Raw genomic sequence first — 24,905 nt, forward strand, 5'->3', positions numbered from 1 at the left:
AAGTTATGAAACTGATGATGTCTCAATGGTGATTCGTTTTTTCATCTGAGTGTTGCTTGGTTAACAATGGTCTCATTTAGTACACAAATGTCTTTAGGAGCGCAATTAAATTACTATGATTTAACCCATTTTTTTGAGTTCTCAAGGAATGTATTTCTAGTAAAAAGTTACACAGAAAATCTGTCAAATAGCTTTTTAAACTTTACAGAAGTGACGCTTTCAATGGGTTGCGAGCTTTGAGAAAACTTTCTTTAGACGGTAACAACATAACCGTGATCAAGCCTTTCGCATTTAGAGGTCTACCTCGTTTGAGAGAGCTGTCCATCCAGCACACTCCGTTGGCAACTGTAGCACAGTTTGCTTTTGCCGGACTGCAGAATATAACAGCCATACTGCTCGGTCACAACAAGATTCATAAGGTAGAAGGTTATGCGTTTGCGGGTACCTCAAATGTAAGGTAAGTTGGTATCTTAACATAAAACAGTGCCAGGATCTGGGTCTGGTTGGTAGCCGAATTGTTCTTGGATGAAGTGGAGTTCTTTCCACAAACACAATACCAGTCTACTTTCTTCGCAATAATAAGAACAGATGGTACAGGAGGATCAATTAGCAATGGCATCCACCGCGCTTCAGAATCACTGTACCCTCTAATGCAATTTTAGAGTTCTACTGCTTGTTAAAGAGATCCTAAAATGGATTCCAGGAAATTAAAGGCGCTTATTGTGAATTTCAGCGAGGTACTCTCGACTAGTTAAGGTAACGAATGCAGTGATTATGCGAATGAAGTGATTGGGGATATCACTATTCAGATGAAAATGCATGCTTTAGTCGGATAGCCATTGCTTAGTGAATGGAAGAAAAAGGGAAACAAACAGAGGGAGATTTAGAACAGTAAGCCGATTTAACCATCTTTTAGAAGAAATAAAGAGACCACGACCTGGTTATACCCGTTAAGTTTATTTGTATTGTGCTAGAGTAGTGGTTCCCAAAGTGGTCCCTACGGACCCCCAGGGGTCCCCGGTATCATTCAGGGGGTCCGTGGAAAATTCAAATTGATTTGGGGGTCCCTGAACAACGTCGGGGGATCCGCGCGAGGTTCAATATAAAATAATAAAACTGTGATCCATTTTTATTATTATGGAAATTAGAAACTAACAAGGTGACCAATTAAATTTAATCAAAACTAAAAGCGTAATATCTGTGTTTGTTGCAAAACGTTTTCTGTAAATACAAAACTTGGGAAGAGGAGAACGTTCTCAGTTTCCAAATCTTTCGAAATTGCAAAGTAGAGATGAAGATTTGCTTGCTCACTGTCGAACACTTAACAACAGAGCTGAACCAAAGATTTGAAGATACGAGTATTCTTCACTTGAATATTCCCGATTGGGTGTTGAACCCTTTTGCGCGTGGACAAACTCAGATCCCAAACACAGATGAATCCATACTAATACAGGAACAGCTTATTGAAATATCGACAAATGAGGAACTTAAACTAATGTTTGAACAAGGATACCACAAATTCTAGTTACAAAAACAGATCCCAATTTTATATCCTGCATTATGGGTTATTGTACAGAAGTTGTTGACTGCTTTCCCGTCTTCCTGTTTGGTAGAACCTGGATTCAGAGCCGTTATGAACCTCATCACAAAATGTTTTTTTAAATATGTTATTTTTATACTATGCATTTATGTAGCTTCTTCACTTGGGGGTCCGTGGGCAAGTTTTGACTATAAAAAGGGGTCCATGGGCATGTTTTGACTATAAAAAGGGGTCCACGGGTCAAAAAAGTTTGGAAACCACTGTGCTAGAGTTTGCCAGTGGGTACTTAAATTTTATTTGAGTTTAACTAAGCCCAAATAAGATTTACATATTAACCGCCTGTACGGGCCCTGAGTGCTGTGAGGGAGTTTCAATGTAAGGGTGATTCTTGAGAATGGAAGATTGAGGCGTCGAAAGATTATTGAGTTGAGAAATTTATGGGGAGTATATTGCTACACACGTTTAACTAGGCAGGCTTACGTGGGCTGGACATGTTAAAATGAAACTTAAGACATATACAGGTTTTATATAAGTTGCTGCTTGGTACACGGTCGAAAGTCTGTTGGCGGATTGGAGTAGAGCTCTATAGGATGGATACACGAGTTCTAATTAATGTTTACCTTCTTGATGTCAGCGGCAGCAGGCAGAGACAACTCGCAGTGTAGTCTTATGGAGGCCAAGACTCAAGTGAGTTGGATCTTGCGCCATTGAGGAAGAAATAGTAGACGATACGACCGTTTCTTTGAGCTAATTCTGCCTCGAAGTTTTCTGCTACCATCCAGGCGAACCTGGATTTTTTTTAAAAAAATATTTGTTTTTGTATTAGTAAAAAAAAAGCCGAATTCTAAAAGATTACAATACTTACTCTGTTCAGGTTACTGTTGCTGAACAGTAACCCACTGCACAAGATAGAAACATCAGCGTTCAGCGGTTTGACCAACGTTGAGCATTTGATTTTACCTTCTGGCATTAGAACCATAGAACCAGATGCTTTCTCCGGCCTAGACTCAGTCGGCCTGATGAAGCTCTCCTTCATGGACTTGAGTTCGCTGAAGACGCACACATTCCGAGGTCTGGCCCATGTGCATGTGCTGGCCATACAGGAGTCAGATCTAGGGGTATGCCTTCCTCGTAGTTATCTATCGCAAATTTAAATTTTTTGTAGTTTTCTCTTCAATGAAATTCAAACCTAGTCTCTTGCTGCATGATCCTCTTGTGCATGTTTACAACATATCGGAAATGGTGATTTTACTCAATGGTATTTTAATTTCTCTTATTCCTCGTGAGAATATTTTCAGATATCAGTGGCGGCTGGTGCCTAAAAATAGGGACCTGCAGCCTACAAAAAACAGATTAGCAGAGTATTCCACCGCTATTTCTAGCATTGAGGCAATATTATTAAGAAGGCTTTTAGACTCCATCGAACTTTTTCATCACACCCTGTCTTCTAAATAGGCACAATTATTCAAAAAAGGTTTTCGTCCGGGAAGGGGATTTGTGGTTAACATTTTTGTTCATAATTCTGTAATTAATATTGGAGTTAGATTTAAAAGGCGTACATTGTTCAGGGCCTTTATAAAGTGTAGAAAAGCTTTCGATTCATTAGACTACTTTCTTCAAGTCTATGGCAGTTATATCGATCTCCTCGAAGATCCCAGATTCATACTGTACGTATTATTATTGCAGTATTATTCAATTTTAAGAGAGCAAACAGTCGTTTATTCTATTTATATTATGTTGATATAAAGACAATTTAGGTTAATAGTTTCATTTAATTGTTATATTCAGGATTTTGAATAATATAATGACAAAATATAGAAACATTTTTTTCATTTAATTGTTAGTTGAACAACCTAAGCCCAGCCGCTACTGAAATATATTCAATTTTCAAATAAACAGAAATCGATTTTGTTATCATTATTATTACTTTCGTTTTTGTTTTCACCTTGCTGTTATCTAGGTAATAGAGACTGGCGCTTTCGAAGGCATGACGCATGTCAACAGTTTGAAACTGTTAAATAACAAAATTGACAGCATCGAAGAGTTGCATCTAAGATCGGATGCAAAGATTAGATCGTTAAAATTACAGGGCAACCATCTACTGGAGACACCATTGCCTGGGGCCATCCTCTTAGACGGTGTGGAATCGCTGACCGTCCAGGCAAATCATTTCCCCTGCGATTGTCACATACATTCACTGCTCGAAGGTAAGCTAAGCTAATTTGAAAATTAAATACAGCCAGTGAGTTTGGGTTGTTAAATGTTTAAATATTAATATTCAATAAAGGGGTGTATCTCGTATAAGTGACCGTTTTTCAATTAAATATTGATTTACAGTGGCGATAAAAGGATTATAGAGTTGAAGGGGATACATTATTGCCCCCAGGCGCACCGAATGTACGAGGGTCGTTTGAAAACTCCGTGCAAAAATAAAAACTACTTAATTTTTTGGGGTAAACCTTTTTTATTTTTCAACATAGTCTCCTTTTAGGCTTATACACTTCGTCCAACGCTGCTCTAGTTTGTTGTTCCCTTCTGAATAATAGGATTTGTCCAAGTCTGAAAAATAGCCATTCGTTTCTGCAATCACCTCCTCGTTTGAATAAAATCTTTTTCCCGCCAGCCATTTCTTCATATTGGGGAACAAATAGTAGTCCGAGGGAGCCAAGTCTGGAGAATAGGGGGGATGTGAAACGAGTTGGAACCCTATTTCCATTAATTTTGCGACCACAACCGCTGAGGTGTGAGCTGGTGCGTTGTCGTGATGGAAAAGGACTTTTTTGTGGGCCAATCGTGGGCGTTTTTCTTGCAGCTCGGTTTTCAAACGGTCCAATAACTATGAATAATATGCACCTGTAATAGTTTTACCCTTTTCAGATAGTCGATGAGGATTATTCCTTGCGAATCCCAAAAGACAGTCGCCATAATCTTTCCGGCCGAAGGAACGGTCTTCGCCTTTTTTGGCGCAGATTCCCCCTTGGTAACCCATTGTTTAGATTGTTCTTTGGTCTCAGCAGTGTAGTGATGTATCCATGTTTCATCCACAGTGACGAAACGACGCTTAAAGTCCTGCGGATTCTTCTGGAACAGCTGCAAACCGTCCTTGCAACACTTCACACGATTTCGTTTTTGGTCAAGCGTGAGCAATCGCGGCACCCATCTTGCGGATAGCTTTGTCATGTCCAAATGTTGATGCAAAATATTATGTACCCGTTCATTCGAGATGCCCACAGCACTAGCAATCTCACGCACCTTCACTCTTCTGTCATCCATCACCATATCATGGATTTTATCAATGATTTCTGGAGTAGTAACCTCAACAGGGCGTCCAGAACGTTCAGCGTCACTTGTGCCCATATGGACACTCCGAAAATTTTGAAACCACTTATAAACTGTTCTAATCGAAGGTGCAGAGTCACCATAATGTTTATCAAGCTTCTCTTTAGTCTCCTGAGGCGTTTTGCCTTATCATAAAGTAGTGTTTAATCAACCCTCGAAATTCTTTTTCGTCCATTTTTTGAAAATCACTCGACTTCCTCGATTCAAACGAATGCCAAACACAAAGAAATAGACCGATCTGGCTGAAACTAGGTGTGTGTTCTTCCAAGAGATGCTACTAACTAAACATAACCTCGATACGCGCCAGTGGTGCTATCTCTCTGACTTTGCACGGACTTTTTAAACGACCCTCGTATTTCAAAAACCGGAAATAATGTTCGATTTTTTTATTTTTTTTTTCAAAGCGCGTCCGAGCTTTTTTCAGTGTCCTACCGGCCTCCGGATAGTGTTCTCTAGTTAATGACAACAATGGCCATCACCGGATAGCCGAGTAATATTGGATTTATTACGGCTTTTTAATAAATAAATTGACCCCATCAGGACGATCGTTAAAATTTTGTTCATAGTAACGGCTCTAGACTTTCTTAAGTTGATTTGAAGAGAATTTTCAACACTCACAAGTTTACTTAATTTTATTTTAATGTTAATTTTATTTTTTCAATAAGCTCTGTTGAAGCCTCAGGTTACCTTTGCTTTTTTTACATAAATCTTTATTTAATATAATGAAAGTGATCCAGAAGCAAAAAAAAAAAACAAAATTGGAAGCTTTAGAAAATATAAGGAGAATTTTAAAGCTTCGTTTTTTCTTATCACAGTTTGTGTATTAAAGCATTATTAGTCAAGTTCATCGCCTTGTTACCTTTGTTCAGATTAATAAGGATAATATACACAAAATAATAGCTGATATTAAAATATCGATTTCTGCAGAAGATTTTTCAACATTTTAAATTATTTTTTGGATGGTTTCTAATTATTATTATCATACACTTCCACAGATTTTTCTTATTGGGTTTAAGTATTGTAATTAAATTATTTTGAAACTTATTGTCCGGGGATTCTTGTCCCACCGAGGTAATTCGAGTTTTAACTGTCTGGGGATACCCAGAGACCCTATCCGGTCTGCAGCAAGTGCACCAATACTTGGATTCAGCTCGACACTGTCTCATTAAGCATTATCAACGTCATACGATGGCCGCCCTAAACCTAACTCTGTTTCCACGGAAGAATGCACAGAAAACCATCGCCTGTCAGTACGCTCATGAAGGACATCTTCCTCTTCTTCTTGCTCGGCGTTTCGGCCTATTACTGGGTGGGGGTCTTGGGCCTCCTAGATCTGCTTTCGCCAGTCCTCACTGTTTATTGTGGTAGCCTACCAGTTGCTTACATTCAGTAGGGCTCTTATCTCATCTGCCCATCGCAGTTTTTGGTCACCTAATTCTTCTTACTCTATCAAAACTTTCCTCGCTTCTCATTCTAGGCATCTAATCATTAGCTATTCTGGCTAGATGTTCTACACAGTCTGCTGAGACTAATGACATTAATCATTTTTGGCTCTTGGTACAAATCTATAACATCAGCATTTGTTCTCCTCTAGCACACACCTCCACTACATTGAAAAGAACATTAGAACCAGTTCTTCGAGCAGAACATACAATATTGTTATAAACGCTTGTAAACAATCGAAATTTGTTGATAAGTTGCAAAACTCATTAGAACTTGTTTAGTTTGAAAAAAAACGGTCATTGAATTTTTATATGCCTCATTCATTTAAAATCATATGATTATTTTGTATACCATCTTTTGCAGGCCCATTAGCAAACGGTTCTGCGGGCGAATTCAGCGCTCGCAATTATTGTATCTCTCCATTACAGTACAATGGACAGACGATTTCAGCTATCAGTTTGACAGCTATAGGTAGATGCCACGAAGATATCACCAGAGAAACCTGGGACGCGCCGGCATCTTCTAGTAAACAGAAATTGCAGTATTTATTTTGTTATCTAAGTCTTTTTATTATTCACAGGTAAAACTTTGGCGAAAAGTCCGCGAAAAAAAAGTTAATGTAAAATAATCTAAAATTAAAATTGTTGCCAAAAATAAATCTTTTATGTATAGTCACTTTAAAAATTAATAAAACCACGAATTTTTGATAGTGTATCCAAAATTTTGGAACAAATACCTAGCTCTAACGTCTTCAAAAATAAAAAAAAGCAACACAAACAAATATTTTCTCAAGTAACATTGGTGAAAATTCACACAAATGGGATTTCAAAAGCACAGGAAAGTAAACTTAAAATAAAGAAAGTTGTACATTTTCTAGGAGATAAATCCTGTAGAAAAGGTTGAAACAAAAGTCTATGTGTTTTCTATTTATCATTAAAACATGATTCGTTTTACTTACTATTACTTCATAAAATACATACCATCATTCTCTGTCACAAGAATCCATCTGTCGGAAAACAGTTGTTGCCCTTCCCTTACCAGCAGCTCTCTTGAAAAGAAATAAATATACCTGACATCGATTTTTCATCTCCTCCGTTTTTGTAAATAATTTTTATCAGATAAAAAGTAGGCCATCAGTGGAAGAGATGTTCAATCAGATTGTGCAAGGTCTGAGAGAAGCTCAATACTCAAATTTCCCTTTTAATGAGAACGATTGTTGTAATAAACTACAGCCTCGTGAAAGTCGATGTTCGCGTTGCTGTTGTCCCTGTCCGATATAATCACTCTATCGCACAGTGGGAAGAATGAACAATCTAGCTGCACAAAAAGTAGACGATCCTGCATGGATATTCTCGAAGATTAAGGTCTTATTAGGCTACTTTAAAAGAGTGTGATAGGTACAAGAACTTGTAAAAAAATATAGCCATGAAAGGAACCTCTCAATATAAGTTTTGTGCCAATAATTTAAGGAACTGCTAATAATGGTGACTTTTTTAGAGAAACAGTTTGAAAATTTTGAACATCATAGCCTAGTTACATGACACAGTATATCTAATAAGTTCTACCAAGTTCTGGCCAAGCACTCATGTCACACACGGACAGTAGAATATATAACAACTCACCTTTATCTATTTCGTTGATTTTCAAGCGTTGAACTCACCTGCGTGTAATCGAAATTTTTTCAGTCTTGACACTGAAAACATTGATTACCATTTTAGTGAAGCCCCACTAATGTTGTCTGTGAAAGCATCAAATTATTCGACGAAAAAAGCCCCGTCTTCGTTAAAATTAATTACTAAATAACAACGAAAGAGTTTTTTCGTTAAAATATGGCAGTTGACTAAGTACACATTTAACGTTTGTGCCTAAAATATAAGACTGCTGGAGTTCTTGCGCTTTGAAAACCTCCATATGTTTGGAAAGTGACGATGAATTTAGTTTCGCATCCTGTCACTTCTTTGGTTGACAGTGTTATGATTCAGATTTGTTTATTTCCGAGCAAATAGATACAGACAGTGATTAAACAAATGTAAACCAACCTAGAACTTAGTTATGCTTGTTACTATTCCAAATTAAGCGAATACCGCAATTGCGCCGTTCATAACTAATCTTAACCTATTTCCATCATTACCATATTTTGAGTTTGAATCCTAAAATATTATTGACAAGTCATAAGTCATGTTAAGTGCCAACAGAAAAAGAGAGGATTTTAACTTTTCTTAACGTGTCACAACATAAGACTTGATACTTACATTCGTAATCAGCAGATCATGTCCAATAAGAATCGGTTTCTCAGGGAATTTTTCCTTCCTAGATCAGCCATTCGTCCCACTGTGCGCCGGTCTCCAACCACCTCAAAATAAATGCCACCTTCTTGGTTTCCCCCCCCAAAAAAAAAACTTGCTGAATGAAAATCCTCTAATCATTCGAAGAAAAGATTTTACAAACTTTAAATCGGCTTTCGGCTTACTGAAGCATAAATTGTCGAATAATACTTTAGCTGTTTTTTAGATCTATGCCGGCTGCTTGCAGGCAAGTTTATGGTTTAGTGGGAGATGTCTCATTCTTCTGAATGTTTCTGAAGCTGGAACAAGAACTATTTTTTTCTACTACTGGGGTTGGAAGTGCTGAATCTAAGAATGCTATTGTCCAAGCTTTCTTTATAAGGAGATAAGGGCAGCCCGAATAGATGCAGAGTCTTCTCCATTTACTTGATTCATTTTTTACAAACAAACAATGCTCGAATTTCTAGATTCAATTTGATCTTTATTTATTTATTTAATTCTTTTAATAGCACAGAACTGAATTAGTATAACTGAAAATGAATGGAATAGCTACTTAAAAAAAACTGTTTTTTAACATAGTTAATAAGCAGTAAAATGTATGCTTGAAAATTAAACAAAAAATGCACAAATTTTTGTTACATTCTAGTAATATAATCTGGCCTACAATTACCTAAACTTTACTTTTAACACATTTCAATTAATTTCATATGTACAATTTATACGCTTAAAAGTAGTTGAAAATAAATGCATTTAAAATTGTAATGTAAATTAATATCATGAAATGATACAAATGAAAGAATATATTTATATATACATACATATCCTCTTTATTGATACTGTAGGCTAAATTTAAGCTAAATATAATATATTTAAGGCTTCAAAAATGTATAGGAATGGTCTGCAAAGCTTTGTGGTCATTTTGTTTTATTTATTTATTGCTGGCATCAAAGGAAATATTCTTACCTGGTCGGTATAAGTTGAGTATATTTAAACGAATTGAGTTTCCTTATTTTGGCCAGAATAAATTGACTTCCAGAAGGTGGCGATCTCTGCGTAACTCTAAAGAGGAGCCTCAGTGAGTATCATGTAAAGTTTTATCAGTCATTTAGTATTAAGGAAAAAAAAAATAGTAACATTTACAGTCAACTCTAATGTGCTCTAAGTTAATACAGTGTACAGATCTACCACTCATTTAATATTAAGCGTAACTGCCAGCTTAAAGCATTACTTATAAAGTAAATGTATAAGTATATGTTACATCTATCGCTCCAAAAAAACTTAAAAGGAAACTGAAAACTTTAGCATCATATTTAAAATACCACCATAACAAATACATTTTACAGGATGTATTAAGAGATCTGCAATTTCAAAGTAATTACCTAAAGTTTTGCGCTAATGACCAACAAGTAGATGCGCCAGGGAAAAAAATATATATATAAAAGAAAAAATAACCTTAAGTTAGTGAAGTACCATCAAGTAGGTTGTTATGAAGAGATACTTTAGATCTGTTGCTTAAAGCTTACAGTGTTCCTAAGAAAATACCTCAAAATAATAATAACTTTAATTTCTATGAAAAAAAAGAAGTGATAGGCCACTGTTTGAGTAGTTAAGGGTATGAATTTTAAAGAAAATTCTTAAATTTATTGTGCTAAAATTTAATTAATTTTAAAATAAAATCCATTCTTTAAACAAACCTATCATGAATTTTCAGTATTATATGCGTTCCTAAAATAAATACCAAATTTTTAGCTTATTGCTACTTTTTTGTTGTTTTTTTTAATAAAATGTATGGACACAAAACTTTCTAAAGACATGAAAGTTTTTTTCAGCTATTAATTTCGAATAATTCGTATAATGTACGATAAAAATAGATATTATGCACTTATATATAAGGAAAAGAAATATATTTTATAAATTTGTTTTTTATAATTACAGCTTGAACAAATATGAGTCTGCCTTTATTTGTATATAAATAAAATTATTTTTATTATATACAAAGTTTCTGTTCTACAGTACCGAACAAAAGTCTACATAAACCACAATATTTCGGGAATTTTCAAAATAAAGAATTATTAGATTAAAAATGGTGATTCAAACATTTGTAACTATTACTAAATATACTGTAAAGTTTTACTTGTCCTTTTACTAAGAAAGAACTTTACTTACACAACTAGTGCCTGCCAATAGTTATTTTAATAATATGTGGGTTTGATTAAATAATAAAACTCGCTAAAGCTGTAAGTAATAACCTGATTTATTAACACATTACCTTTACTCACATTAACATTTACTAGCAACTAACGCTATTCATTACAGTCACCATTTAAAACAGTCACAACAGTTTACTGTTACTTACTCACTACGTAACGCCACAAAACTGTTCCCCGACTGACCACTGGTCCGCACTGCACCGAATTGCACTAGTCTCTGCTACACAAACAAAGCTCTACTCACTAACTGACTAACCGCCTGACTAGCTAACTTTGAAGCACTCCGCAACACTGACTCCCTCAAAACTAACTCATAAACTTGACTAATCACTCTAAACTCTAATAACTCGATTAACACTGATTAACAACTCGTTAAGAACTCCTTAAAACTGACTAACAACTGACTTCTCCAGCTGTGTCTGCCTCCTTTTAACTGCGTGCCTCCCTCCAACTGGGACTGCCCTCCTCCAACTCTCTGAGCATAAGTTTCCACGCCCTCCTGACGTTCATTGGCTGGAGAAAACATACTGCCACCACCTCAGCTGGGGCCGCCCTCCTCCTACTCTCTGTCTCGCTCCTACCTGTCAATCACTGGCTGGGAAAACACATATGCCACCTCCCCAACTGAGGCCTTTCTCTTAGCTGGCTTTTACACAGGTCACTAACTCCTTGAACAATCTAGCCCTTTCCTTTCTAGTTCAGGTAGCGACCGGCCTTTTTTGTCTACACAGTGGTGGCCTGATACCGACTTTGGTCGCTTAACCCCTAGAACAATCTAGGCCTTTCTTCTCTGCCCAGGTCAACTTCGTTACAATACATATATATGAGAGATGAAAAGACCTCTGCCATCTCCCATTGCATATAAATAAAAAGATCGGCGTTCATGCCTGAACAAAAGTCTACCTACAGAATTGGTAAATTCAATATTATAATAATACTTACTAGTTAGGGTAAATCTTAATATTTACAAATTTATTAGTTTTAGTTGAAACGTGAATATAGGCGGATCTGAGTTAGTTAAGAATTTATTATTATTTAAAATGGTTCACCAAAGAAAGGAAATCCCTGTGTCAGAACGCAGATTAATAGTTAAATTAAATAATCGAGGATTTTCATATCGTCACATTACAAACATTATTCAAAGAAGCCACGCGAGATATCCTTTCCGACCGAGATAAAAGAAAAATTTTCAGGGTGTATGCAGACTTTTGTTCGGCACTGTATGTGTTTCAAAATCGTATGAACGCTCCGTGGCTCACAAAACTCACAACAAACAGCTCAAATCTGTTGCCTGGCCGAATAATTAGCATCACTAAATGCCTAACCTGATCACGAAGTAACTAGTTATATGTGAGCAATTGGTAAATAGCGACCTTAATCGCTGTATCTAACAAATCCCTAAAGTCTGCCTTTTCACACAGAAAAAGTCAGTTTCCAAACTGGTCCTGCAAAAGCTACAGAAATCTTGAGAAGCAAACTGCTGGTAGCTTCTTAGGAGCTTACCAATATATGCCTGCTATTTAGAGAGTGAGGAAAGAAATTTCAGCTCATTTATTTTTAAGGAAGTCTGACGCGGATTTTGAAAAGCATTATCATGTTCTTGTTTTTTTTTTTTTTTTTGGTGTTGACTTAAAGAAGCGTAAACTTGTGTTGGAAAAAGGCAGAGTCATATTTGTTTACCAATTATTACTTGAAGTGAAAAAATAATGGAAGAAAATAGCTGAATGTTTAGTGCACAGGGTCTCGGTGTCCAGTTGTGAGCCCTTTGATTTCTTTTCCCCCCAGGGGCCTTTTTACAACTGACTGATGGTCAGTGTTGTCTCTAAACTAGGGGTACACATTCCGCTACAGGCCAGCCAGTTCACTGAGAAGGCTCCAGGCGCCAATTTATTAAGTTTTGATGCGCCTTAATTAACACAAAATAAATTTGACCAAAATTGTAAATACGAAGATTTATTATAATTGTGTAAGTATGTAAATAAATTGTTGCTACCGTAAACCTAATTACATTGAACAGTTTCGAGGCTTTGTTTAGAGTGTCTGGGGTATGCAAGCTGTGTGATGGTTGCTTTTAATTAGTCAACGATATAGATCGATACAGGAATGTATTCAAAAAGACTAATGTTTCTTGATGAAACTTTCTACCAGCTATTGGGTCGTTCGTTGATTCATTCGTGGTTTTGCGATAAAGAAACGAGTTAGTCACATAGTGCTTAGTCTAGGCTATTGGTCTGGTGTAAAAGGACTTTAATGCCATCAAGTTATTCAAGCTTTTTCAGAGTGATAGAAGTTTCTTGCTTGGACAGAACAAGCAATAGACCTGCATAACGCTGGGCCTTTTTCTTGAGTAACCTTCTACCAGTGAAAGTTTAGAAATTTATGAAAAGATTATTAGGTAGGAATTCTTGATGAATTACTTCTTCACAGCCCCAGATTTACTCTATCACAAAACTTGAAATGTAGTGATTCGACCATCTTTCATCAAATTTTTGGCCAAGTGATTCCTCATCTCACATATACGACGGTTCAGGTCAGACAGATTTCTCTACAAACACGTAAGACGCTGCAATCGAAATCTTTACGCTGCACAGCTGTCGGTCATTAAGATTTGGCGCATACATAGTTTTTCTGTAGTAGCATCAGTCTCGTTGTTTAATAGCCACACCTCGTATATGTTGCCATTTTTTTTTACAAGTGCATGCAACTTTAAAAGTGAACTTTGTAGGTAATCATTGAGGTGTAAGTCCATGCGGTGCTTATCTACATTTCCCATCTCTTTTCATAAAGTATGTGGAGATGGCCAACTAAACGATCTTTAGGCAATGCCAGTTCTATGGCAAGTGCACCAGTGTATGTGGTTGTTTTTCACTGTACAGCCTCCCATTAAGTCTCAATTTCATGCGGTTTATCTATTTATTTTATTCTTTTTCTAAAGTTCTTATCTATTATCAAAAATTTGTAATATTCAAAAAAACAACACTCATAATGGTGGGCACCCTCCTGTTCGAGAATAATCTTCAAAGAGTCGATTGTAGTGCAATCTGACGTGGCTTAGTTTTATACTATACATAATCTCCTCTGGTCCTCAACATGTCTTAAGATCTAAGATTGCATCGCCAACAAACAGGGAGGCCATTTCCACCACCTCTTTCTGACACAGACTGCGCAAGGATAACTCAATCCTACTCGGTGGTAGAAAAGTGGTTAGTTTATAATAACCGCTTACAGTCCTAGTTGGAAAAACCTCGTCTAGGAAATGGCCAATCGTCGAATTATTACTTTCTGAAGTTGCGTTGATTTCGACCGAGTGTACATTAGTAATTAGGCCATTAATCTTTTAAGAAGGATGTTCGAAAGGCTAAAAGCTGTCGGCAATAAAGATATACCTCATAGTTAGCAAACTAATTAAATTAAAAATCGATTTTGAATTACAACTTATTATTATTTACATCGTATTTGAATGAGATATAGGTCCAAAAGTTAAAAAGCTACCACGACAAACTGTGAAAAGTTTTTTTGAATATGTTCCGATCCAGTGACAAAGAAAAAAATCTAATAAATCCTCCAAGGTTGAGTCGATTTGCCTCTCTCTAATGAACTCAGCAAGCACAAAATATCTCGAGATCACTGCTACTACCCAGAGCACCCTTCTCACGTAACCTAAAAGCCTCGAAACTACCTAAATAAATACAGCAAAAACAAAAAACTAAAAAATCTTTAAATGTATTGATATCTGTTTTGTTGCGTTAATTAATTCTTGTTTAAACAATGTATCGGAATATTGTTATAAATTTATTAAACTGGAAGTAATGTAATTGTATATATTGATATGCAGGACCTACTTACTGGTCCAACCTTACCAACAGATGTTGATATCAAATAAAAAATTTAAGTCAAGTTATGTCGCGTTGATTTCTATTCCTGCAAACTCCTGATCTCTCCTTTAGCAAAACTAAATAAAAACCCTCTTCTTGCATTTAATTCGATTTGCAGTAACGTTAACACCATCGTCGTCCAACAGGTCAAAAAGAAGCACCTGGAGGCGTTCACAGGAATAAGATGGAAACCACTTGTGACGAATGACGAGATAATCTATCCAAATTTGCTAAAGTAGGTGACCATGGATAGATAATCAAATAAAAAGTATTTCAAACAAAACCAGCTAGAGAAGTCGGTTTTCACGAATACCTAAAAAGATATTTAAATTTTTGTTCAAGTGGATTTATGCAAAATTTCAGATACAAGTAATGTAACGTATAGACTAAAAAGTATAAGTGGTTTAAAAAAGATGGTTCATTGGCAAAAAAAAAAAATATGTCTCTAAATTCTTTTATCTAGAACTAATTAAAACAAAAAATCAAACTAAATTAACGAAATTGCTTTGTACAGAAAACAGAAAAGAATTAGTTTCTGAAGTATCTTTCAAAATTAGTGTTCAATGCTAGATTCTTGTATCGATTTAACATGATTATCTTAAAAGCTTTTACAAATCTAGCACCACCCCTTTATCTATCTGATTTTCAAATAATAATCTAGAAATTTCTACAACCTTAGGTGAACTGCAGGTTCTCAGTCAAGTATAAAAAGGCAAACAAAAAAAATTCACAAAGTAGACGAATACTTTTTTTCCAACCCTTTATTATTAACAAGTGGAATTTAGAAAAATTCTCTGTAAACCTTCGTCTATTCTTTATAAAAAAAATATTTACGTACAATTGATTAAAAGTACCACAAAACTTCTATCACTGTGGTTGAAAATCTAACTCAATCGTCATACTTCTCTTTATTAAGAGCAAGAATATATATGAAACAGTGATAGTTGCTACAAAAAAGAAGTTGCCATGAACGCCTAAGAGAGTAGGATTGGGCACCGATAGGTTGGGTAAGTTGGATGTTGGTAGCGGACAATAGAATTGGCCGAGCGTGCTGACATAGCGGTTTGCTGCCAACTATGAGCAGGCTATAGTTATAGCACGCACCAAACGGCGCAGCATCAAAAGCTATCTTTAACTTTCATATTTATAAAAAGAAGTTCATACGACTTTCTCTAACTCAAGGTTATAATTTATTAAGTTCAATCTTGGAATTCTAACTAAATGTTGCCTTTAGTAAAATAAATATTATAATAATAAAAAAAAAGTATACTTTTGAGGTAACAGTGATTCGCTCCACTTGAATACTCCGAAATTACTCCACTTCTGCTGAAAAAACTGATACGTCCAGGCCAGTTCTAGAAATTCTAGTAATAGCACTAATGGCTGTTCAAAAACTTTGATAGAGCAGATTCTACTAAGGCTGGAAACATAGCGGCGATGATAGTTGCTTCAAATCAAAGAGACTGACGAGCAGCGAGCAAAGAGTCGCATGCATATAGTGACGAGTTTAGTCGCCTTTCTCCTTTCGACAAAACAAGATGGAGGAACTATTTCTATACGAAAATTCTTCCTTGAAAATTTGGTATTTACAGCAGCTTAAAAGCAGGAGCTGCAGTGTATAAACATATTTAGACATGAACTTGGTGAATTCCATCACTTGTACCAACAACTTCGGGAGCATCCTGGCAAGATTCATTCGTATTTTAGAATATCTATTTCAACATATGATTACATACTAGCCCAGTGTAACCCCATTAATCCTAGCAGTTACTTTAAGGTAACAAAATAGAAATATATGCAGATAAAAAGAAATTAGTCAATTATAAAAAAAAACAATAATTTTATTAAATCACTACTCCATGATTTGTCGTAAATTAATGTTGTTCATCTGAAAAACTGGAGTAATACGACGCTACAGAAGAAGGATTGGAGAATTCGTTCTGATCAGAAGTAGTAGGACGTGAAAATGTAATTTAATTTTGCCTAGTATTTAGATGAAAGTTAGCATTAAGGGATTGAGAACCAAATTAACTGTAGCAAAAATTACCTGAATTCTCCATTAACTACTAATTGTTAATTAATTTCGACTATTAATTATTAATTGTTAAAAACTATTGTAGCTTCGCGAATATTATGGTCCCACAGAGGTTTCTTTAAACAAACTAAACCAATAAATGTATCAATATCCATAACCTATGAGCAATAACCTTTAAAAATTGAGCGCGATGAGAGCGAAGAAATCAAACATGTCACAACCCGTTGCTCTACTCTCTATAGATAGCGTTGCTCTATCTAAATATATTTCATAAAAAAAGGACAATGATGTAATAAAAAAAAACAAAATACGCGAAAACGTACCAAACAAAAGAACTAATCTAATCTAATCTATAATCTATCAAATCAAATGAAAATTATAAAGACTGAACACATGGGTAAAGTTGAACAGTTTGGAGTCCAAGCAAAAAGTTCCTTTAGCATTTTATATTTCATTGAAATGAAGAATTAAGCTGTAAACATTAACATGCAATTGAAGAATGCGCTACACAAAAGAAGATAACAAGAAATTTGATTATCACAAGTAACTTTCCTCCATCTTTTACAAGATTTATGCCGAACCTGTGATGTAAGAGCTGTGATCCGAAATGGAAAAGCGGAATTCGCCAGTTTTCTTTTCTTTAATAAAATCTAAGGCGGCATCTTAAAAGCGAGAGAGACATTTAGTGAACGGCTTGGCAAACCGCTAGAAAGTGGTACAAGTCCTGCAACCTGCTTACTATTCCACATATTGTGGGTCAGAACTCTTAAAGCGTCAACAATTAATAGTATCCTTTTATATGCCAACAATACTCAAATATCTTTTGCCACAAATAAAACCAACAAATTTATATATTTTGCCACCATTGTACACCACTCAAATTTGACACCAATTGTAGAACTCAAATCGATGGGTAAAATTTCTTGTAGATATGATATACCATCTGCCCATTGCTATGGCATGGAATTGTATAATGGTCTAGGCAGGAATTGCATGCTATCTCTACCCTGATAGTGACTAAGAAGCGTGCAAGAGACTGCAGAAAGTTTCATTAGTAAGAACTGCAATTGTTCCTTTGGTTCAACAAACCGGGTAAATTTCTTTGTTTTCGCCAAACTACAAGCGTTCTGAAAATTGCTGATAGAGAAATAAATAATGTTTTAATTCCATAAACCCAGTCACTGAGCAAAAAATCCTATTAAACAACCTGGAATCATCGTCAACGATAATGTGCAACTGTGAAAGTGAAAGAGTATTATTGTGGCCATTTTTTTCCTGAGCTTTAATCGAATCTAAAAATAAAAATTATAACAATTTTCTTCAATTTCCAGTACATTCTGCAAATACAAACCTTTGAAACATTTATGGGAAATGATTTTTGGCACGCCATTTTCTCTCAGATTTACAGTTTAAAGTTATAGTAAACTATCAAAGCCAAATAATTTTAAGTAAAAAATCAAACCTAAAATTCAACCTGTGGGAGAAAAATTTGTATTCCTAATTTTCCTAAACATAAAGCTTTGTTGTATCTAAAAAATATATTTTTTTAAAAAAAGTGCGTAATTTAGGAATAAGTAACGAAGAATAACGATTGGCCAAGAATTTGAAGTATGTGGCCAGTTCTGTTTCAGGATTTAGTTATGTACCGGCTTCTATTTATCAGGAATTCTTTCTGATAATGTATATCCTTCGTCTCGTCTTCTGATGGGTTAAATAAAATAAAAAAATAGAATCTAAATAAAGAGGTGCAGAAAAAAAAAGGAAGCGAAATTCCAACACAGAGAAGGTTTGGGTAACGACTTGGAGGCACAAAAAAAAAAGATACAAGAGAATGAAGTATGTTGGTGGGTATCTAACGAACTAAACCCATCCACCACTATGTTTGTATCGTTTTACATGTGACCCTGGGTTTACCCGGAGGCCGGGTAAATTGGGGAATTATATTGGCTGCAGTGGACCCTTTGATCTGCTATTGGACACAACCTCCAGCACTTCTTCACAGCCAGAGACCCAAACTTGCGCTTCCTCGCCATACTCTTAACTTGAAACGTTTCGATTCTTTTACTAAAATTACCTTCAGCGGTTTCCTACACTCTTGCACTTTCTTGTTAATAGCATGCCAGTAAATAAAATAAAAAAAATACCATCTTAAATTTAATAAAAATTATGCCATCAAGGTGTCTCGTCAATGGAATGTTCAGATCTATAGCCGACATAAATTTAAGAGACAATAAAAGCAGAGCAAGAGATACAAGTTTTTACGAAGAATTGGCAACTATGGCTCAACAAAAAACTTTATATATAACAGAAATCTTTCGTAAAAATAAGCAGATTTTAATTAAAAACAGTCACAGAACTGTTGTATTTGCTTATGCAAAGGAAGAATCCCCCAAACTAAATTGCATATAAGCTTAAAAATAATTGATTTTATACATTTCTCTCCATAGAGTAGGCAGATGTTTAAGAAATATGGTGTTAACTAATTTAATGTAACTGTAAACGATGAAGCATACACATTAGTTAGTTTTTCTAGTATGACGTTGAGTTAACAACGATGAGTTTCTTCGTCTAGGACAGTATTGACTCAATGCAATTGATGAGTATATAGCTGACTCTATCACCATTGATTCACTTGGTATACTACATAACCACATAATATGGCCGTTAATGTTATAGTTATTATTTAGGTCGTTGAACACCAATTATACTTAAGCTCTACTGGCCAGTGTTGATATACCTGTCTTTATTAATTCTTTCTTCTAAACTTGGCCAATATTAAATATGGCGTTGAGTAAATTTTCAATTGATCAGAAAGCTGTATTTTTTTGCGGCTCTCATCGAAGTTGAATAGCCCCGTTTATGGTTTTCTTTACATTTTCAAATATGAGCATTATAGTTGTAGTATTATTATTTAACTTTGAAAACGAATTGATGTTTGCCATTTTATTTGCCATACCTGTTGGAAAATGATGTACATACGGCTTTAAATTTACTAGTAACAATAAAAAAAAACTTCAGCGAATAAGTTCACTAAAGTCTACAATATGTTATAACCGTAGTTTACAAAATTAAATATAATCCTCTTAACGATAGGCTATTTAACTACCTGTACGAAGCAAATGAACTTCCACAATAACTATGAGGAAGGCAAAGCTGGTTGTCCAAAGGTACTAAATACTAAATTGAGTATATTGTGGAATCTTCAAGCATTCGTAGAAGCATTCGTTTCCAAAAAAAACAACAACAAAAAGAAAATATTTTTGAGACCAGATTTTGTTGGCCATTGAACTTTTTATCTTCTTAAATTCTTTTTCTTTTTATTTTAGCTAATAGCCGTTTTTAAACTCACCAAAAAAAAAATGTCTTCCCAACTTTTCGACAAGCTTGTGCCAATCATCTTCTTCTAAAACAGATACATATAAAATTAATTATATTAATCCCCTTTTCATTTTTCTTTCTTAATGTATTGTAATTAAGACATAAGTTAAGAAAGACATAACCAACAAATTTTTAAGAAGAGATAAAAATATTTAAAGCAAAAACTTCATTAACTCGTTTCTCTCTGAAACTGACATGCGTTTTTATTTCCATCTTTCATAAGTGAACACATTTATTTAAACAATTTACACTTGAATTAATCAGTAAACTTTTCAATTATAAATAAATAAATAAGCCTTTATTTCCATTTCTTTTACAAAATAAATATTTGACTTAGAAAATACAAAATTCTAAAGAAAAAACTTGAATAAAGACAAAACTTCTAATTTTATTTTAAATAATAACTGATTTCAAAAAACAAATTATAATGAAATAAAAAATAATAGTGAAGCCCTTTTACAATGAATAGTGAGAACTGACTCTCTATTTAAACAAAACGAAATTAAATTTAAAAGAAAACTGCGAGATCAAAAAATTTGACACAATTTCCTTACCTTACGTTAATAACTTTCTTTAGTATAAGTTCATAGAAACTTACAGAACAAGATCTGTAAACAATTTATACGAGGGTCGTTTGAAAAGTCCGTGCAAAGTCAGAGAGATAGCACTACTGGCGCGTATCGAGGTTATGTTTAGTTAGTAGCATCTCTTGGAAGAACACGCACCAAGTTTCAGCCAGATCGGTCGATTTCTTTGTGTTTGGCATTCGTTTGAATCGAGGAAGTCGAGTGATTTTCAAGAAATGGACGAAAAAGAATTTCATGTGTTGATTAAACACTACTTTATGAAAGGCAAAACGCCTCAGGAGACTAAAGAGAAGCTTGATAAACATTATGGTGACTCTGCACCTTCGATTAGAACAGTTTATAAGTGGTTTCAAAGTTTTCGGAGTGGCCATATGGGCACAAGTGACGCTGAACGTTCTGGACGCCCTGTTGAGGTTACTACTCCAGAAATCATTGATAAAATCCATGATATGGTGATGGATGACAGAAGAGTGAAGGTGCGTGAGATTGCTAGTGCTGTGGGCATCTCGAATGAACGGGTACATAATATTTTGCATCAACATTTGGACATGACAAAGCTATCCGCAAGATGGGTGCCGCGATTGCTCACGCTTGACCAAAAACGAAATCGTGTGAAGTGTTGCAAGGACGGTTTGCAGCTGTTCCAGAAGAATCCGCAGGTCTTTAAGCGTCGTTTCGTCACTGTGGATGAAACATGGATACATCACTACACTCCTGAGAACAAAGAACAATCTAAACAATGGGTTACCAAGGGGGAATCTGCGCCAAAAAATGCGAAGACCGTTCCTTCGGCCGGAAAGATTATGGTGACTGTCTTTTGGGATTCGCAAGGAATAATCCTGATCGACTATCTGGAAAAGGGTAAAACTATTACAGGTGCATATTATTCATCGTTATTGGACCGTTTGAAAATCGAGCTGCAAGAAAAACGCCCACGATTGGCCCACAAAAAAGTCCTTTTCCATCACGACAACGCACCAGCTCACACCTCAGCGGTTGTGGTCGCAAAATTAATGGAAATAGGGTTCCAACTCGTTTCACATCCCCCCTATTCTCCAGACTTGGCTCCCTCGGACTACTATTTGTTCCCCAATATGAAGAAATGGCTGGCGGGAAAAATATTTTATTCAAATGAGGAGGTGATTGCAGAAACGAATGGCTATTTTTCAGACTTGGACAAATCCTATTATTCGGAAGAGATCAACAAACTAGAGCAGCGTTGGACGAAGTGTATAAGCCTAAAAGGAGACTATGTTGAAAAATAAAAAAGGTTTACCCCAAAAAATTAAGTAGTTTTTATTTTTGCACGGACTTTTCAAACGACCCTCGTATATCTTATATTCTTTGTAATAATGTGCACAAGACGTTTATAATTCTCAGTCCAATAATTCCGCTTGTTTGAAGAAGAATTTGACAAAAATGCATGAACTCCACCTAAGTTTTGATGTACGACAGAAGAAACAAATCTTCAGGATGGACAAAAGTTCCAAAAAAAAAGAGGTTAGGAAAGGGTTTCAAGGGTAAGAAGAGGAACCAAAATTACAGTAAAAGTGTTAATACAGGTAATGTTCTTACACTGCGTTAGTGTTTGTTGATAATATTGTATACTGAACGTAGGTTTAGTGTGTTTAGTGTCTAGTAAAAGACTTACCAGGTGAGATTGCAAGTAGTTGTGGAATTCTGTCGGACAATGTTCTACATTGTTGCGGTCAGTGAAGTTGCCAAGTTGTTGCTGCAGATATACTACATTCTGACGCCTGCATTGAAACCATTTTGCACAGATTTATTTTAGTTATAACCAGTTCAGTTCAATACTGGCACATTTCTTCATGTATGCTCATCACTTTTACGCTGTTGCTGAACTATATTCTCTCTTTCCTGCTCACTACAACAATGGAAACATTAATTTTTTTTTATTTTTTAAGCTTTACAACAGAGTTGTGACTCATACGAATTTGTGGTTAAGCGAGTAAAGGTTGAGTTGAGTTAAATTAATGCAGTCTCTTGTAGAAAAGATAACATGTACGGTGTTTACCTCGCCGTATTATTAATACAAAAATATGAGGCGGGTCCCTGCCCCCTAAGGCAGCCAAAGAGGCCCCTCACCCCTATAATAAGTTAGATCTTTGAGAGCTGTAATGTGATAACAGAAATCTTGTATGTTTACGCTAGATTTGTGTATGTCTTACTAGCAGGTATGACATTACACCAGTAGTGTGTATAATATGTAACGTAGGATAAAACTTAATACCAGGACGCTAGAATGTGCTAATAGAATTATTGTGACCAAGAAGTGTAAATGGTAGATCTAATCAAGCAACTATGGCATAAAGTTTGGCCGGGTATTAGCATACTAATTCTGCAGGCGCCAGTCAAGTTAGCATGCCATACGCTCACACCCTAGACTTCAACTTTCTGCCAGACACACATCGTACCTTTCAACACTTTAGTACAGAAAATTGAATAAAACCTGTCAATGTGTCAAAAAAAAAAAACAACCTGCTGTGAACCTTAAAACGACTTTATTTATGTGTAGTAAACAAAGGAAAAACAAACTATATGAACACTTGCAGGCACCAGAAATCTCCAGGACAATTTCAAATTTTGAATGATAACTCTTTCGTGTGTACCTTGGATCTGCGGAAAACAGTGCCGTAAGGCTGGAAACATAATGGAGTGGCGAGCAAAGCGGCAAAAACGAACACAGGATTAACATACGGGACCGCGCATAGCGGGGGAGCAAAGCGAAGATAGAGCAACGCTACCAAGAGAGAGTAGAGTAACGTGTTGTGACATGTTTGATTTCTTCGCTCTCATCGCGCTCAATTTAACTCAAGGTTAAAATGGATATTGCTGCATTTATTGGGGTAGTTGTTCTTTAAATAAACCTCTGTGGGACCAAAAGGATCCTCTACATCACCACCGATTTGTGTTGGATAAGAAATGGGATAGGATTAATGGGGTTAACATTGAAATTCGTCTTTTTCTTGATTATCATGACTCGCACACTGGTTAAATATCGAAATAGACATTCGAAAATACGCATGAAACTTGCCAGGATGCTCCCGAAGTTGTTGGTACAAAGTGATGGAATTCACCTCTGTTCATATCTAGTCCTGTTTATATCATGAACACTGCAGCCTCCTGCTTCTAAGCTGCTGTAAATACCAAATTTTGCAAGGAAGAATTTTCATATAGAAATAATTCCTCCATCATGTCTCGTCGAAAGGAGAAACGCGACTAAACTCGTCACTATGTGCATCGCTGCTCGTCGGTCTCTAAAGAATTGAAGCAACTATCATCGCCGCTTTGCTTGCCGCTCCACTATGTTTTCAGCCTAAGTAGTGAGGAGATAAAGGCAGGGGTAGTAAGCAGGAAAATCGATGCCTGGAACTTATAATTTACAAGACGTTAGAGGCCCGCAGTTCCTTTATGTTAGTAAAACTTGAGCAATGTCCGCAGTAAATGAAAATATGCTCAACATCCGGGAAAGACACGTGTAAGGGAGAATCTATGATTCCATATTTTATGATCATAGAATAGAAAATTCGTTCCGATAAAGAATTAAAAATCCAACATAGTCTCATTTATAAAGAAAGAAAGATTAAGATGGTTTGGTCATGTGGACGAAATATTCCTTTGATAGATTGCCTAGAAAAGGTATTAAATTGGAGGTGACTTAGGAGGTCGACCACGTTTTGGATGGCTGGACTATGTGGTGGATGAACTATTCCGAAGCAGCTGTAAGGAGCTAGAGGACTAAGAAGGCCAACTGGAAGCAATGACAGAGATTCCAGAACACCAGATAAAGAAGAAGGATTCTCACCAGAAAGCAGCAATATATCAACCTGAATTCTGACGACCTTTACTGGTAACAAGACAAAAGAACTTTTAATCAGACAGCATATTAATAGCACAGTTTGCAGAATTCATATTCGTTTCTTTGGTATCCTTAAAGGTTCGTTACTTGAGAGTTCTAGCCTTGGTAGGAATAAACCAGAGGAAGGTTACACTTAGAGTAATGGCTTTCCCTGAGCACAAACATCTGAACATGTATCGTAAGATAGGATTTAAGTTATTTAACTTCTTCCGCAAACTGTTTTTTAAACTTAAAGCTAACTCCATTTTGAACCAGCTAGAGTAGGGCAATCCCTACGCTAGTTTTGTTTATATAACTGCGGTTTTTAATGTTAAATTGTGATAAAAAGAAAAA

At 35.7% G+C, this 24,905-nt stretch overlaps 1 protein-coding gene across 6 annotated transcripts in view; it reads left to right on the top strand.

Annotated features, from left to right (window-relative positions):
* The window catches only part of LOC141459569 (uncharacterized), a 153,282-nt gene extending 138,568 nt beyond the window's left edge, over window positions 1–14,714 (top strand). For all 6 annotated transcript variants that reach the window (XM_074138799.1, XM_074138800.1, XM_074138797.1 and 3 more), the window contains 4 exons: window positions 209–457; window positions 2,415–2,658; window positions 3,501–3,747; window positions 6,686–14,714. In XM_074138799.1, the coding sequence (XP_073994900.1) occupies window positions 209–457; window positions 2,415–2,658; window positions 3,501–3,747; window positions 6,686–6,906 (961 nt within the window). In that variant the 3' untranslated portion in view covers window positions 6,907–14,714. The remainder of the gene's footprint in view (window positions 1–208; window positions 458–2,414; window positions 2,659–3,500; window positions 3,748–6,685) is intronic.
* Window positions 14,715–24,905: the final 10,191 nt, after the last annotated feature.

The sequence above is a fragment of the Rhodnius prolixus genome, unplaced genomic scaffold, assembly GCF_049639745.1.
Source record: "Rhodnius prolixus isolate KJV_2025 unplaced genomic scaffold, Rpr scaffold_11, whole genome shotgun sequence".
Lineage (NCBI taxonomy): Eukaryota > Metazoa > Arthropoda > Insecta > Hemiptera > Reduviidae > Rhodnius > Rhodnius prolixus.